This window comes from Poecilia formosa, unplaced genomic scaffold (assembly GCF_000485575.1).
Source record: "Poecilia formosa unplaced genomic scaffold, Poecilia_formosa-5.1.2 Scaffold84, whole genome shotgun sequence".
Lineage (NCBI taxonomy): Eukaryota > Metazoa > Chordata > Actinopteri > Cyprinodontiformes > Poeciliidae > Poecilia > Poecilia formosa.
The window spans coordinates 1,870,257-1,887,840 of record NW_006800023.1 but is presented as its reverse complement, the minus strand read 5'-3'; the positions used below and the strand labels follow the sequence as shown (position 1 = coordinate 1,887,840).

The 17,584-nt window shown below is 39.5% G+C and overlaps 3 protein-coding genes across 5 annotated transcripts in view; 1 reads left to right on the top strand and 2 right to left on the bottom strand.

Moving 5' to 3' along the window:
• Positions 1-792: 792 nt before the first annotated feature.
• LOC103141494 (general transcription factor IIF subunit 2-like) lies at positions 793-5,435 on the top strand. 2 transcript variants are annotated; one of them, XM_016673883.1, is made up of 3 exons: positions 793-1,283; positions 3,137-3,307; positions 5,426-5,435. In XM_016673883.1, exons 1-2 carry the CDS (start codon positions 1,176-1,178, stop codon positions 3,275-3,277), a joined length of 249 nt encoding a protein of 82 aa, XP_016529369.1. In that variant the 5' UTR covers positions 793-1,175; the 3' UTR covers positions 3,278-3,307; positions 5,426-5,435. The 2 variants fall into 2 exon arrangements, with proteins under 2 accessions (XP_016529369.1, XP_007557226.1); XM_007557164.2 differs by lacking the exon at positions 5,426-5,435 and having other exon boundaries at positions 794-1,283; positions 3,137-3,436.
• Positions 5,436-5,802: 367 nt separating this feature from the next.
• LOC103141493 (translationally-controlled tumor protein homolog) lies at positions 5,803-10,871 on the bottom strand. Its single transcript, XM_007557163.2, has 6 exons — positions 10,751-10,871; positions 10,107-10,180; positions 7,980-8,164; positions 6,973-7,078; positions 6,775-6,891; positions 5,803-6,228 (listed from the first exon to the last, which is right to left on the bottom strand). Exons 1-6 carry the CDS (start codon positions 10,776-10,778, stop codon positions 6,226-6,228), a joined length of 513 nt encoding a protein of 170 aa, XP_007557225.1. The 5' UTR covers positions 10,779-10,871; the 3' UTR covers positions 5,803-6,225.
• Positions 10,872-12,109: 1,238 nt separating this feature from the next.
• ranbp2 (RAN binding protein 2) overlaps positions 12,110-17,584 on the bottom strand; it is a 30,675-nt gene continuing 25,200 nt past the window's right edge. For both annotated transcript variants that reach the window (XM_007557162.2, XM_007557161.2), the window contains 8 exons: positions 17,185-17,280; positions 16,913-17,088; positions 15,646-15,892; positions 15,467-15,556; positions 15,225-15,379; positions 14,520-14,793; positions 13,457-13,797; positions 12,110-12,946 (listed from right to left, as the gene is read on the bottom strand). In XM_007557162.2, the coding sequence (XP_007557224.1) occupies positions 12,641-12,946; positions 13,457-13,797; positions 14,520-14,793; positions 15,225-15,379; positions 15,467-15,556; positions 15,646-15,892; positions 16,913-17,088; positions 17,185-17,280 (1,685 nt within the window). In that variant the 3' untranslated portion in view covers positions 12,110-12,640. The remainder of the gene's footprint in view (positions 12,947-13,456; positions 13,798-14,519; positions 14,794-15,224; positions 15,380-15,466; positions 15,557-15,645; positions 15,893-16,912; positions 17,089-17,184; positions 17,281-17,584) is intronic.

The window sequence follows — 17,584 nt, the reverse complement described above, 5'->3', positions numbered from 1 at the left end:
CAGAGAGGTTCTGGTTCTGGTCTGTTCAGCATGCACAGAACCAGAACCAAACATGGAGAAGAAGCATTCAGCTTCTTCTCCATGCACTTGTCTATTCCAGTAGCCATTATACAGCGCAGTAGAACCAGCTGACCAAATGTCCTGGAATTCTACTTGGGTTGCTAGTTAACAGGACTGGACTTGGCTAAGGTTGCTAGGTAAGGGGGCTAGATTTGGCTAAGGTTGCTAGGTAACGGGGCTGGACTTGGCTAAGGTTGCTAGGTAACAGCGCAGTACCCACTGTGACTTAACATTTGGGAGGCTTTTGAAACGATTCATTTTCGAGACACCAAAAAATATTAACCTATTGTCAAAAAAACAGCCTGGTGTTTTATTTTTTTAAGCGCTTTGGCTGTTTTTAGTAGCAGCAAAGACTCAAGCGGCTGGATAAAAACATACAAAATGTGAATTTTCAATTAATTGGTTTTGATTTTTTTTTCCTCTTAGAGACTTTAAGTCTTGAGATGTTTTATAACCCAACCCTACATTAAAATTCTCCACATTTTTATCCCTGTACTGTGTCCCTTTGTCTACATTTATGTCTGAGGCCGAGGTTTAATACATGCCACACTTTTCAGATTATTCTTCCACTTCCTAATTTAATAAACTTAATGTCTGTCGCATAAAATCCAAATAAAAGGTAATTTAGTCTACGAGTTAGTTTTGGGTTTTTTGTTATAGTTGCTTTATTTCATTGGAACTTTTTTGTTTTTCTTATTCAGTTATTTTTAATTAGTTTTTAGCGTTTGCCAGATGTTATTTCTTATTAGTTAAATATTTTTAGGTTTTAATAGTAGTAATTTGAACTTATTCAAACTTTGGTTGATTTTTAGGTGCAGAATTCAGAAAGGTCAAAGTTTTGCATTGTGCCTGGACTAAACTCCAGTCACAACTTTTCCTGTCACCATTTTGGGGACTAGCTTCAGCGCTGCCAGAACGAGTACAGAGTGTCGTAATAAAATGATCTAAACTGCTTGTTTGGGGGGAAAGAAATCAGTTTTAAGTTTTTGTTATTTCTAGAGTTTTAGATCACCTTGGTGATTACATACGAAGTCGCTGTTAATGTTAAGGATGGTTAATTTTTAAAACTTTTTTTGAAGTTGGAGTATGAGAAGAAGAAGAAGTCTGACGGTAAGATGGTGAGGGCGGATCGGCAGCTGGTGTTGGACCTGCTCTTCTCTGCCTTTGAGAAGCACCAGTACTACAGCTTCAAGGACCTGGTGGACATCACCAAGCAGCCCGTGGTGAACAAACTACACTTACCATGATCACTGAAGGCTCCAAAAAACACACACACCTGCCCACTTTCCACCTTGCATTGTTAAATTCGAACCAGCCGCCCACGGCATGACGTCTGTGGCTATTCACACAATCTGTTGTGGCGGAAATTTTAGGCTCGAGTGTGCACACACAGTGCGAATCGATACCGCGCTCTGGATTCATACCAGCTCTCAGAGAAAAAGCAACGTGTAGGTGCAGATGAGACCTGCAGGTCCTCCTCTCGCTCTGATTGCCTCTGATTGCATAACCATCGGCTGAGTAGGAGTCAAACGCCCTGATACACTCCACTCCAGCGTTTCCCTCCCAAAGCACTTGGCCAACACTCAAATTAACTGAACTAAAGTAACCGAAATGTCCATTATGAGAAGTTTTGAAGCACATCTCTAGTGATCGGCTATCGGAGCGGCTGAAGGTTTGGAAGCTCGACAGAGACACCTTGTGGTCACTCTGGGACATAACATCCCACAGATCATTCCTCGTCTTTAAAAATGTTTTGTATATTTGTCATGTAAAAAACGCTAAAAATGATTTGGTTCAGATTAGCATGTAGACAGAGTTGGCTAGTTACATTTATTTAAGCAGAACAGAATAGAAACAACCTTTATTATCCCGCAAAGAGAAATTCAGGTGTAAAGGTTCACACAAAAAAGTCTTTGAAATTGCAACAATAATAGTAATAATAATACTATTAATATCCTGTAACTTTTTGGGAAAAAATTGCCTTATTACTACGCTGTGGTTTTTACTTCAGTTATTTTTTATGAATTATCGGTACACTTGAGTAAAATTTCTGGTCACTCTGCCCACTGTGAGAAACTTTACTGGATGAAAATAAACATTTTCTTTATTGAAAACAAAAAATATGTTTGAAAAAACTGAAACACACCAGACAAAGAAGCACTGCTGCATTTTTAGTAAAGTTACTCCAGTTTATTGAACTAAATTGATTTGGATAAATGTTTTTTTTTGGCCTGATTTATGATTATTTACATGAATTACTTTCATTTTGAGTTTTACAATACCAGAAGCTCCACATAACTTTATACTTTGGTAATTTTTAAATATTCAAAATTTGTTTTGATCAGTAACTCAGTACTTGAGTGGCTTTGTTTACCAAATACTTTTTCACTCTTTCTTTAGTAATTTCTTGGATGGCTACTTTTTATTTTTACTTGAGTAAAAACTGATTTTGCACCTAATCAGAAACCATTTGACCCTCCTGATTACTTGGTAAATGAGCCACAGAGTGGTTTTCTGTCTGTATCTGAATGGTTTTATCTCGTAAAGCTGCAATGGAAACACTTTTTTTGCATCACATGATCAAAACGCAGAAGACAAAGATGACAGGAAGTAGCTGGAGAATCATGTTTTTATCATGTGACAAACTTTTTAATTGCGTTTTTTTAACAGAAACACCAAAATTTCAAAATTGTGTTTTTTCTTTCAACATAAGACAACATTTGGAGACAAAGATTTGTGCACATTTGTATTGGAAAAGCAGTGAATGACTGTTTCTCCTACGTTTTTTAGACTGGGGCATGATTCTGTTGTTTTTGACATTTTCTTATCTCAACTAAACAAGTGATGTGATTCGAGGACTGGCAGTCATTTTGAACCAAAACATGCAGTTAATCATAAGGGCTAAATTGGGTTAAATAGCTGTTTTATTGTTTGATCTGAAAAATTTAAGTGTGACCAAAAAGCAAAAACAGAAGGAATCTAAATTGTTGTTTTTTTTAACACTGTACATTTCTCCACACAGCTTTGTTTCTCTGTTGATGCTTCATTTTATTGGAGTTTCTCCTGTGCATTGCAGACATATCTTAAAGAAATCATGAGGGAAATCGGGGTATGCAATCGCAAGGGAGTGCACAAAAGCACCTGGGAGCTGAAGCCAGAGTACCGTCACCACCAACCGAGTGAGGAAGAGGAGCAGAAAAGCCCCAGCTCCATCTGAGACATCTCACCTCAGAAAATGCTATATTTTGTTTACAATCGGTGGAAAATCATGTATAATGTTCAGCATGATGAATATAAGTTGTGGGATTGAGTCCATTTTGCTTTCAGTAATGTTGCCATGTTTTCAGTTCTCTGGATTAAAACTGTTAGAAAACAGTGTCTGTCTCTCCTGAACTTGTTCGTTCAGCAGGTATTTTTCACAGTAGACAAAGCACAGTTGGAGCCAACAACAACAATCTGTTCCAGCTGTTACCACAAAGCTGCGCTGCAATTAGTCATTTAATTACCCACACCTTTGTTTGACACGTGAAAATGTCCTCCTGTGATTCGAGCCCCACTAAAACTGATGAATTAGTTGGCGCCAGGCAGCCACCCTGCGCGGCTGATAACCTGGAAACACATTAGAGGAAATCAAAGATGGCTGAAACCCTGCGGGGTGTCGCGGTTCATCTGTCTGGTTGTATTACAACGGAAACGGCTTTAAAAGATTTTCACGCTCAATTACACGAGGCAGAAAAACCCGTAGCAGCAGCTGAGGCAGGCCAAACCCGACAAGATTTTCTGGATCAGCAGCGTCGCCTGTTTAGGGTGAGATTACTTTAACTTACTGCGTTCACACTGCAGCCCGAAGTGACCCAACTTTGATTCTTTTTTTACCCTTAATGCGACCTGTATCTGATCGTTTCATGACGGTCTGAACAACACAGGTCGGATTCTTTAAGAATGTGACCCAGATCACTTGGATATCCGATACTTATCCGATTCAAATGCGACCCAAGATTGCATGAACGTCACTGATACTCGACAGACGTCACTTTTCTGCGATTAAGTTAAAGTGCAACTCTACATGATATCTATGTATATGTCTATGGGTCGGACAACAACTTCACGTTCTTAAGCTAGGAACCGTTAGCACCCATGTTTACTTCCGCTCACTAGCGGAACAAGTCAGCCGGGCCAGGGGGCGGGGCCAATCACCGGGCCCCTAACCAATCACCGGGCCCCTTACGTGGAGTGAAACTGAAACTGTTGAGGGGGGAGCGGGGTATTTAACATTAAATACACCCTTCTCAACAGGCGAGGGCGCACTTTCTGTCTATAATCGCATATTTCAATGACTTGAAACCATTCCTCCCTCCCTGGCACCTCCAGGCCCGGGCCCCCATCCGGCCCGGTTTGGGGGGCAGCAGACCCCCCATAGCTCCGCGCCTGCTTCCGCTAATAATGAGCACTACTTCTTTATGGCGGTTGGCAAAACACTGAGAATGCTGACGTTATTGCGCCCTCTACTGCGCATGCGGGACACCTTCAGGTCGTTTGCAGTTCGCACTGGAGATCACATTCGAGTCGCATATATTTAGAAGTGCGAACGACCTCGGCAAAAACAAACAAATTCTGATTTGACAAAAAAATCGGAATTGGGTCACTTCAGGCTGCAGTGTGAACATAGCCCTACAAGTTTATAGATTAAGCTATTAGCTTAGTCCGTCTTTACTGTCACTGGTGGAAAAAAAAAAAAAAACGTTTAAAATAACCATAGTCTGGTGGTCCGCCAGGCTAATAAATCACTGACCTCTGTCTATATATCTAGTCTAGGAACTCTGACTATATTTCTAAGCAGTCTTTGGGCTGCTCAGTCTGAATCACCTGTTACACCTGTGGCACTGGCCAAAAAGAAAAGAGGGAAATGTGAAGTCTGGTCCTGGTTCTCACAGCAACTGAAACACTTATCAGTGAAAAATCACCTTATGAGGCGTCACCTGTAACAAATCCCTCACTTTTCCGGTACAGCAGGATCTTTGGATGAAGTCTTTCCCTTTTCACACAGGTGTGTTAAATTTTTTTAAATGTTTTTTTCTGTTGGCTTTTTGCAGAAAAACCTTGTAAAAATTTACAACTGTTTTGACAATACATCTTCATGGTAGTTTAACTGCTTTAGAAGCAACACTTTAAAAGTCTGTTTTGAGAAATAAACTGTATTTCAAGAGTTTTAGGTTTTCTGGCTCTGACTTCCTCATCTTTTTTTTATTGGTAAGATAAAAAATGTGATTAAATCACTGCGTTGTACTGATGACTCAGGATTAAAGCAGGGTACAAATATAAACCTGTTATATCAGCACTGAAATTATATAAACATGCAAAACAGAAAATTATTTAGAAATATAAATAGCTGGCTTTACTTTTTCAAGCAAAAGTAGATAAAACTAAAAATATGGAGTGACTTTTTACAGCTATCCTTTAAATTAATCACTGAACCAATCATTTCTGCAATCATTTTTTATTGATATGCAATTTTAGAGAAAATTAAATGTTTATTGTAAACACTTGAAGCATCTCATTGTAGTTTAAACTACATTTGTTTACCTTTGTTCTTGCCAGATGGGATTTTATATGAATCTTTTGAGTGATGAGAATCAAACATGCAGGATTTACAGAAAACTCAGTAAAAGCAGCAAGTTTTTTTTTTTTTTTTGTCACAGCTAATACCTTAAATGTTTCCCCCCCAGAAAACAAAAGAGAAACTTAAAGTAGAGGTACTTTTTATTTTCAAATTGAACCTGAAGTCTTTGCATTGGAGATGGACTCGTTTAACACAACCAGAAACCCAAGCATGATGAAGGCCGTGGATGTCAAACTTGATGCTAAAACAGAAAAAACTGCTTTGCAGCCAGTCGGAGCTTCACTTTCTGTCCTGCCGTTTCGTTTTCAACATGAGCGCTGGCCCAAAAGGAAAACAAAAAAAATACTGCAAAAAAGAAAGTTAAAAACTGTATTTGGTGACCAAATGGCAATAGATTCCCCACAGTTTTAGTGGTGCTGCGGGCCACAGTGAGGACAGGACGAGGATCCGTTCAGACATGATGTAGAGTAACGCTCCTGCAGTCTGCATTTGGGGGCTTTTTGGGGAGCAGCAGTCAATTACACAGCAGATGATGTTCCAGGTAGTTACTGTGGACAGAAACAGAAAATTAAGAGTTATTTCTGTTGCTATGGAGTCGATTGTTAAAGGGGCAGCACTTTGGCTTTGTGCTATAAAATGGCACCATGCTAACTTCAGTTGTTCAATAGTAACTAGTTACTTGAGTAGCTTTTTGGAAAATATTTACTTTTAGGGAGTTTTTTTCTATTCTACTCTTACTTGAGTACAATTTTTGTGTTCTCTGCCAAACTGTGTATCAAATAACATTTAACAGTGATTTAACTCCTTAAATTGTCTTTAAAAACTTCTTCCCTTAATATGGCTGTTTTAGTAAAGTTTTTATAAGCGTTGCACTGAGAAGTAGCTTGTATGCGTTTGCTAATTGCTGCTGGCTAGTCTGAAGGAGCTGAGGGAGGCGGAGCTATGTCCACCCAGGCGGTTTGGACAGCTGAATGGTTGCCATGGAGATTACAGGATTTTTCAATCAAAGCAACACATAACATGACGTAAAGCTCAAACGTTTTACATGGTGCTGCCCCTTTAAATAAGTTTTCGTCGTCACACGAAGTACGTACGCATTTCTCAACCAGCAGGCCGTCTTTGAAGAAAAGCATGTACGGCGTGACGCCGTCCTCGCGGTAGTCCAGCAGGCCCACCATGCCCTCCGGGTTCATGGACTCCCCTGTGAAAAACTGAAAAGAAAACGTGCGTCAGGAAAACAAGATTCTGCAAACAAAGTGACAAAACGAGTTGTTTCGTCAACCTGGAGCTACCTGATAGTTCTTGATGTTGCCGAGGATCTTCTTGACTTCTGGCTGGACCTCAGCCATGAAGCTCTCCACTCTGTCAGGGTTGGTTTCCTGCAGCTTGGCCTTCACCCTGCGCACACAAACGGCAACATCAGCAATCTACAGAGTTTTTAGGCCTCAAAGGCAGACAGAAGATGAGGAAAAACATGCAAAATAAGAAGAAATCTTCATTTTACATTTTTCATCATAATTTTTTATTTTTCTGTCTTAATTCATAAAATGCAAGTTAAAATAATTTATTTAAATGTTATTTCTGATGCTCATTTTCTGATTGGCTGCCAGTCAAACTCATCAAGCTGCTTTGCTCCTCAAGCTAGCATAACTAGCAAGAAATAGAAACGGTTCTGCAGCAACAAACAAAAAACAAATGAAGCGTCCAGCAGCCCCACTGTGGAGGCAAAAAAGCATTTAGTGATGCAATTCATATAAAATATTACATATTTTATTATCATAAGGGGGATTTTGTTGAAAAGTTCTGTTAGTAAAGTCAGAATTTAATATAATAAAATTTTCCACTGCAGTGGCCATCTAAAAGCAGAAGGTATGACAGACTCCGACATGCAGGTGGCAGTATTTCTTACTTTTACTCCACCACTGCCTCAGCTTTACTAGATTCTCAGTTGGTCTGTAGTTAATGTGGCAAGTACCAAAAATCTCACATTCATAGAAAAGTGGAAATATTGCAGGATTCCTCGTAAATAGTTCTAAATTAGCTCTACAGAGTCAGTTATTTTGATCTCAGAATAATCATGAAAACCTGGACGTTCTACAACATTTAATTTGAGGAAGAACTTACCGAATACACAGATGTTCATTAATATTTTAACAGTTTCTTAACGGGTTTTATCAACACATTCTTCCACAACCGGCCCTTTAAGAACGCTGATGAAGCCCAGAATGGAAATGAGTTCAACACTCCTGCTCTAAACCAACATTTTAATCTCAGTTCAGGTGATTCACAAACAACTCACGCCTTGACGTATTCCTTGATGTAGGCCATGTACTGCTTCTTGTCGAAGCCGGTCTCCTGCAGCTTGTGGTTGAGGACGATGTCGACGCCGGAGACGGTGGCCGACTCGTTGCCTTCGCACACCTCCTCAGCAGAGGCGTTGGCTGAAATCAAAGCGTCGTCAAACCCTTCTGTCCTGGTCACCGTCTGGGAGGAAGAGGAGGAAGACAAGCAGCGGCTGCATCATTTTCACAGATTACGCCGCTTCTTGGTGGCTGAAATTTGGGTTTGGGTCGTCACCATCCCCAGATCAACTCTACCACAGAATATTAGAGCCAGGCTACATTTAAAAAACTAATTTTTATCCTTAATTATGATTATTATAATGCGAGAATAAAGCGATTATTATCAGAATTAAGTCATAAAATTCTAAGAATTAAGTAATTTTATGAGAACTCTGACATAAAAACGAATAAAAAATTAAAAATAAGAATGCTGAGCATCACAAGATGCTCGGCATTCCTACATATAGGGAAATATTTCATCTTTTACACATTAGCATCAAATTAGCAGCAGCTGCAGGACTTTCAAATGATTCTGCAAACTACTAAAGCGTTTTAGAAGAGCAAACCAAGAACAGAGCTGCTTACATCAAACCTTAATGACTAAATAAACGTCTCATTTTTCTTGTAATATTGAGACATTTTTCTGATAAATTTACATCTTTATCCTGAAATCAACAACAATTCTCATATCCAGACACCCTCATACAGCTCAGATAGGATGACTGAAATATACAAATATTCATCTGTAATTTCTCTTTTTGAATCAATTAAAAAGGAAGAATAAAATTAAAATTGGATCTGGTGTGAAAGAAAAATATCTGAGATTTTATTTTATTTCATTTCTGGTGTTTAACGTCTCAAATCCATAAAAATAATCAAACTGCCCTTATTTTCACAATCTTCACATCAATTCGAATCAAACAAAGAAAATGATTAAAAACAGAAAATCTGCACAATAATGAACTGCTATAAACTGTTACGAGTTTCTTCACTTCATATGCAAATTGTATTTTAGATTCTGGCTTTTAATTAGCAACATTTAGTTTCTTCAGACCTCAGTTTAAAACCAGCTGGCTAAACTAAAGTCAGATCATCAGAAAGACATTATACACTAAAATGAGCCGTTGACTACAAAATGATACCACATCGTCGTGAGCGATTTTCCAGCAGTTTTTCTGCTTTAAGGGTTTTTATACTGGAGACGGTTAAATGGTTCTTAGATCCTACACTGAGGTTTCAAGTGAATTAGGTGTTAAAAAGTAAACTCAACTTGTTTTTTAATCATTTTTGAGTGGAAAACAACAGACTGTTGAACGCGACTTTGTCTCGCGCTGCGTTAGTTTCCGGACAAAAAGGAACTATTTCAAATCTTTATCCAATTAAAATAACTTACATTTCCTCACACTTTTATTACCCTTTTAAAGTGATCACACTTCCTACACCTAAACAAGATAAAAACCAAGACATCTGTCGTTTTGCTCATCAGATCAACGTAGATATAAAAGACTAACATCCACCGATACCAATGTGGATGTAAATAAATGATGTTTTGATCTAAACTCTTCTTTTTTTAGCGTCTGCATTACGTTTGGTGTCTTCGAACCTCTTGGCGAGTCTGGTAAAGGGCAAAAAGAGTGAATTAATAAAAATGTCCCAACAGTTAACAGGTGAGGGGAGTTTGTATTTTTTAACAATTTAAAGAATAGACGGACAATCCGATTTTGCGGAATTTCTTCAAGTATAACTGGACAACTTCAAAACCGTATGCAAAAATCCTTATTGTAAAGTTTTATTCAAGATAGTCATACACCTGAAACTGCATACCAGCCCTGTTGCTAATAAGCACTTTAAATGCGCATTGGGTCAGTGCTGTAGAACTGGTTTCAGACTGCAGAGGAGCAGAAAGTCTCACCCCGCCCCTGAAACACTACTGCGAAAAGTAAAATCCCAATAAAAGTGGGTCAAACATGAAGAACCATCAATAAAGAGAGTTTTTTCATAACCGCAGCAGTTATTTGCTGCTAAGAGAAAAAGGAGTTTAAAATCAGTTATAATTAATCAACTAGATTAAATTCTGAACTCACCTTTCCTTCAACTTCATAGAAGATTCCGCTGTCGGTTTCTTTTACTTTGAAGGTATCTGAAAACATCTCATCATCTGTTGGGAGAAAGGGGGAATAAAGAGAGACGAAACTTAAAACAAAGCCAACAGACGAACAGCTGGGTGCGCCATCCGCTAAAAGGGAACGACGTTCCCTGCTTGTGAAATAAATCAATTACGCGATCTAAGTCATGCTTTGTAGTACAACCCCAATGTAAGAGTCATAAAATGCTCCGATGGCTAACAGCAGCAGCAGCTACTTGCGGCAGAAAGGCCACATCATTCACTGAAACTAACCCCAATTACAACAACCAAAGCAGCCGTTCTGCTAAAACTTAGCCACCTAACTGCTTCCGATAACGTTTTATACACTTATAACTTTATAACATCACATATAGAGGTGTAGTTAAAGCAATAATATAAACTTACGAGCCAAAAAGGGTGGGTAACCCTCTGATTTACTGGTGATTTTTTTTTCTCCGTTACCGCTAACTTCTCAATCACGATACACACGAGTTAGCCGGCTAGTTGAGCTAACTCAAACCACACACTGGAAACTAAATTAAACTCTAACGGCCGCAACAGCGACTAACAACGTAAAATACATCTTCGACGGCGACTACTTACTGCTGATGATGCACTTGTAGATGATCATTTTGCGGCTTGGGTGTTAAAATCTTCAGAGACAGAGAGCAGGCCAACCGCTCCTACAGCACGGCAGAGGAAAAAGACCGATCAGGCCGCGAGCCGCTGCATTTACATCCTGCTGATGTCACCGTGACTCAACCGCTGCTCCGCGCTCTGCTGCCCCCCTTTGGAGTGGTGGCTGACAGCGGTACTACAACGGTGTTCCCCGAGTAATTTATCAAAAAACCCGCATCGATATGATTTTAAATGTCCAAATCTGACATTTAAAAATTTAAAGTTCCAACACAGAACGGTTAACTTCATAAAAAGTAGTAGAACCACTAAAAAAAAGTATTCTGACTTTTTTTCTCTCAAACTAACAACATCCAAGGGAAAACACAACTGATTTTTGACACTATTTTATATATTTTTTACAAGTACAGCTTTCAAAAAACACAACTAAAAGTGTAGTTAAAGCCCTAATATGATCCCATTATCTAAAAATGATGGGTAATTTACAAATTTCGAAATCTTAAATTTCCATGTTCCAAAACAAAATGGTTAACTTACAGAAGACAGTTAAGGCCAGTGGGGAAAAATACTTTAATCTCAGAATTCTGACATTTTCTCAAGCTAGTCCCATAAACAACCTCCAAGGGAACGACTCTGGTAAAACGTCCCCAAAACAAACAGTTTTTGACACCATTTTAAATATTTATTCAACTACAGCTTTCCAACATCACAACTAAAGGTGTTGTTAAAGCTTTAATTTGAACTAATGAGTCAAAAGAGTGTGAATTTTCACATTTCCAAAACAAAAAGGTTAACTTACAGAAGACATTTAGGGCCACTGAAAAAAGTTAAAATTCTAATATTTTCTTCAAATCCCTAAAACATCTCTAAGGGAACCATTCTGGAAAAGCTTAGCCAACCAATGTTTTTTTTTTTACACCATTTTCTATATTTATATTTAATTACAACTTTCCAAACTCAACTAAATGTGTAGGTAAAGCCCTATTGTGAGTCAATTAGCCAATAATGTGAGTAATTTACAAAGTTAGAAAAGTTGAATTTCAAATTCCCAAGACAATTTTTCTTTTGCATGTCAGATTAAAGCTAATCTGACATGCAAACTATAATTGTAATAGAGAGGAAAAGTTGTGGCTAACTTCAGCTTAAACATTTAAAAGTTTACATACCCCATCAAGTCCTTCAAATTTTGTCACAAGATTAGTTTATGAATTTTTGATTTTGTGATAGAAAACACTGTAATGGAAAACAGTCATCAAAATGTTTTCGCTGATGAAAATCAGCAATTATCCCAAAATTATAATTATATATAAACATGAGAACCACGCATTACGTGTAAAGCAAATTTATTTCTCAATTATCAGCAAATTATTCCAGTACAACAAGCAATTTTTCTTGGTAATCTCTCAATCTGTACAGACGCTGAATCCCCAAACCAATCAGTTTAAGATTGAGATTATTTCAACTGGTTAGAGTCCAATTATCTGCACTGTGAATACATTTGACTGAAAGAAAAACAAACAGGGAAATGTTCGTCTATGGTGGAGGAAACAAACCAAAGCTGAAGTATGTTTAATAATCCCTCAAAAAAATAAAAAAGTAGGACAACACATAGAAATAAACAAAAACAATACAAAGTGTTCCATTTACAATTATAAACACATGAAAAATAAACATCTGAAAAATGACTAAAATGCAGTGATGCAGTGATGTTGCTTCGAAAGCCTCCCACCAAAGTGACTCCACTGAGGTTCCCAGATCGTCCAGGAAGTGCATTGGACCTTGCAGTTTTCCCAGCTTCTAGTCGACTTCATTCCAACTCAGACCAGGCCGACGGTCTGGACCTTCCCTCCCGAGCAGCTACAGCTGTCCGCACTCCGTGATGACCAGCTTCTTGGCGGGAGCCCCGCCCTTTGTGCCCAGCTCTCCCATCTTCTGCACCACGCTCATCCCGTCCCGGACGTAGCCGAACACCACGTGTTTGAAGTCCAAATGTTCCGCTTTCTTCAGCGTTATGAAGAACTGCGAGTTGTTGGTGTCACGCCCACGGTTCGCCATCGACAGGATGCCCGGCCCCGTGTGCCGGACGTCGAAGTTTTCGTCCTCGAACGCGGCGCCGTAGATGGATTTGCCGCCGGTGCCGTCACCTTTGGTGATGTCGCCTCCCTGATACGGCAGGAAGCAGAAGATTGGTCAAGCATGTGAATATGAACAAAAAAAATATGGCACATCTGCATCTTTTTCATTTGGAAAAGAAAGTGATTTAAAAATAAAATAAAAAAATAATAATTTAAAGTTTGAAATTGAAAATTGAACACTTTATTTTAAGCCATATCACCCAGCCCTAATGCATATATAAATATTTTTTAGGTAATTTGACCGACGTGAAGCTAAACTCTCTCACTTAAGGAGTTCTACATGGAACCTTTACTATCTTAAATACAAAATGTATAGGTTTTTTGTACAGTTTTGGCTTTATTACTGCTCTAAATGTGTTGTCCTTTCAGAAAACAGCCTTTTTGTTGAGTCTGTATACTCCAGTTAATGATTAATCAATTACTAAATTAGTTGATTATTTCAATAACTGACTAATCACGATAAATTCAGTTAGTCCTCTCAGCCTTAGGTCATACTATCAGCGAATTAAACAACTTCTTCAAGCTGTAATTCTTTCACCTGACACATGAAGTCCGGTATGACCCGATGGAAGACGGAGTTCTGCAGGCCGAAGCCTTTCTCTCCGGTGCACAGAGCTCTGAAGTTCTCCGCCGTTTTGGGGACGATGTGAGAGAAAAGCTCGATGGTGATGGAGCCCAGCGGCTCGCCGTCGGCTGCCACCCTGAGGAATACCAGCGGGTTCGTGTCTCTGGAGTGTTCCTGCACTCTGGACAGCGCCGAGGCGTCGTCACCGGTTTGGCCGATGCGGCTCTGACATTCGCAGAAGGTCTTCCTGAACGACTCTGCTAACTCTGAGGTTTTGAACTTGGCTGCCAGCTGCTCCACCACACCTTCACCGTCTGAAGGAGGAAGCAAAACTTTTAGGAAGACGGCAACAAAACCAACACTTTCCCTTTATTAGATACACAATGTATATTGGTATTCATATTCATTGAACCTTTTCACATTTTGTAATCGGGCTGCAGCTGACGATTATTTTAGTAATCAAAAAAACAAGAGGCACATTTAGCAAATTTCTCATTTAACCACTTAAGCTTATTTTATGTAAAAAATGTTTTTCTAAAGAAAAACATTTTACTGTTTAAAATGAAAAACAATCACATTCCTTTAGCGTACGGTACGCTTAAGTTTTTAATTATTCAACTGTACATCTTTGAAAAGCAAAAGTAGAGCCTTCTGCACAACCAACAAGAATGCAGAGTGGTTTCTGAATGGAAAACAAAAAACGTCTTTTCCAGTACACATACAGCAGCAAAACCAGCTGACCAATCCTGCTGGAGCTCTGCTGAGGTTGCTAGGTAACGGGCAGAACTCTGCTGAGGTTGCTAGGTAACGGGCAGAACTCTGCTGAGGTTGCTACTTGAGAGGAAGTGCCCTTTTATTTGTGACCTTACATTCAGGAGGTTTTCCAAACAACATCAACTTAATGCCAAAAACTGGCTGGGTTTTTGGTTTTTAAAAGCTTGGACTGTTTCTAGAAACATTAGAAACCCAAACTGAAGCACAAAAACATGCAAAATGTGAACTTTGAATCATAGTTTCCCCATTTAAATATTTGTACCCGAGTAGTCGGTGGCGGTCCAGACGAGTGCGTTGGCGGAGGTGTTCATGGGTTTCAGCTCCATGGTCTCTGAGATGGTGTGGTTGGCACAAACCCTCAGCACCTGGTCTCTTCGCATCAGGATCCGGTAGAAGTGTTTGGTCGGGTGGAAGAGGATCTTGAGGTCTCCGATGCCGCGCTCCTTCCACTGGCCGAGGTCGCGGTCCCATCGGTACAGCTTGGCTCGCTCTTTAAACAAGATTTCCTCATCTTCCTCGCCAGATTTCGTCTCCACCTTAAGAGAGTAAAAAACGTTTAGAGGAGAGGAAGGGCTGGCGTTAAATCGAGCTTTTTGATGAATTGAAATTTTTTTTGTATATTTAGTTTTGAGAAAATCTGGATTTTTGTTCCCCAACCAAAGGAATTTTTGAGTTTCCTTAGTTTGACAAGCGTGTTTTACAAGTTTCTATTTACTTACACTGAGTCCAGATCATCTCAGGGACAGAACATTCAGAGCAAACTAATATTTCTTATTTTTAATTATGAGAATAAGGTAATTATAGTACAAGAGAACAGTTGTACGACAATGGAGAATAAAGTAGTAATTTTACGAGAATTTCTGATCTGGAATGAAAAAAGGAGGATATTTTAATCTCAATTCATATCCTGGAGCTCTGAGATCTTAAATATTTTAACCATAAAAATGAGGAGCGTATTTGAAGGTACCTCCGGTAGAGAAACGATGGGCTCAAAGTAGATATCCACGTTGTTGGAGGCCTCCTCTTCATCACTTCCCTCATCGGCGGCCGTGCGTTTGGCCTCAGTAGGAGCTGCAGCTCCAAACACAGTTGCTCCGGCATTCGCCCAGGAGAAATTGGCATCTGATTGAGGACAGAGCGTCAGGCATAATTAAATTATTTCAGAACAGTGGAAAAGAGAAGCTTGGCAAAGGTTCTGCTAGAACAAACCTTGAGATCCAAATGCGAATCCGTCTGTGTTTTTGGCGAGGTCAGCAAACGAAAACCCACCAAGTGAGTTGAAGCCAAAGGAGGAAGAATCTGAAAGGGAAATAAACGTGATTTTTAATTCAATTATTCTGATTCTGACCAGAAAAATGTTGGTGAAACTCAGATTATAAAGTCTGTACCTGGAGCAGCTGTGGTGTCGGCTCTGGACTCTGGTTCTGGGCTCTTCTTAGTGGACAGGTCGATAGGAGAGCTGCTGCTGCTGGGAGTTTCATTCTGAGTGTCTGTGGGTTTTTCTCCTGGCTGATCGTCTGGAGTGGGTCTGCAGTCTGCAGGTTCTGCTCTGCTGGTCGACGGGCCTGAGGCCGAGGTCTGCGAGGGTTCTGCAGGATCGGTGGAGACCGGCTCACCTCTGTTTAACTGGGCAACCTGAAGAAAGTTTTATTATTTAATGACGTTCTGATCAGCGTGTTACTATAAAAGCAGTAGGCAAAAAAAAAACAAAAAAAAAAAACGAAAGGCTGAGAAACAGACGGCAGATTTAAAGTTGACCACAGACAGTATTAATAAAACTATCCATTACTAAAACTACCCATTAATAAACCTTAAATATTATAATTTTCTCTGTGTTTGATGAATACTTATAAATATTTAACATTTTTTCCATGTTAATGTAATTTGGCAATATACAAATAAAACAGATTTAATTTGACTGAAAAAATAAGACCAAGACCTTAAAATGAAATAAAAACAATAATAATAAGCTGTTTTTTGGTGTTTAGAAAAGGACCTGCGTCAAAAACCTCCCAAATGTCAAATCAGATGTTCATTAATTTTTTGCACAAAATGATTCTCAGATGAGATTTTACTCTGCTCAGTTCTGTCTATTTTGATCTGTTTTAGGGCCTCCTGTCACTTAAAACCAAAAAAACCGCCGCCGGGCAACCCCCCCCAACTCAATCTTTACACTCGCACGTGAAAATGGCTGCAAACAGATGTGCCATTATACAACCGTACATCTTTGAAAAGCAAAAGCTGAGCCTCCTGCACAACCAACAAGACTGCAGCCAGTAGTTTCTGGATGGTATGTCAATAACTAAACACTTGTCTTTTCCATGCCATTGTGCAGCGGTAAAACCAGCTGAGAAAATGTGCTGGAGCTCTGCTTGGGTTGCTAGGTAACAAGTTGCAGGTTGCTAGGTAACGGAGACCTGCCAATGGAAAGCGACTCGACAGTCGCAAGGTGTTTGAAACAGCTCATTTTCAGGACACCAAAAAACATTAAACATTTGGGTGTTTAAGCTTTTGGGTCATCTTTAGAAGCAATTGAGACCCAAAAGCAAATATAAAAACTCATAAAATGTGAATTTTGCATAATAGGTCCCCTTAAAGATTGTCAGAATGGAGGAAAGCAGGTGAAAATTTGGATAAAACTATGTGACCCATTACCAGGTCTTGTTGGGCTTTGCGTAGCTCCGTCTCAAAGTCTTCAGGCTCCTCGCTGTCCGGGTCGCTGTCTGTGGCGCTCAGGCCGCAGAAGAACGTCGGGGGAAGCTGGAGGCTCTTCGCCCGCTCCTCTTCCTCTGGTGTTGGTTTCTTCTCCCAAACAAACTGGCAGTCTGGCTCTGAGAGCAGCACAGAGGTTCAGTGTGACGGAGAATTACTCAAATGTGTTTTAGTTGCTGTTATGACGGTAGTGCGATAAAGTTTGAGCAGCTTACCCTCAGCACAGACTGCTGCTGCTGCTGCTGCTGCTTCAGGGGGATCTGGGTAGAGCTTTCCATTCAAAGCTCTTACAGCCGACTCAAAGTCCTCATCTAACCATAAAAAAGAAATTCAGTAAAAATCTATTTTTAAATTTAGGTAACATATTAAGTTTTAGCTCACAATTCTGCTTTCCGTTAATTTACCAGGTATTAACTGTTTGCATCCTTATGATACCCAATAATGGTGTAAAAATAAGCTGAATCATACAAAACCATGAGGAAAAGTAAAGATGGACTTAATTTCTAAATCTGCTGGTCAAGCATAAACAGTCTCCTTAAATACAACACCAGCAGAAAAATATTTGGTACAGATTTATACAAGCAAATGTAGTGGATTATGACAAATTGGCAAACT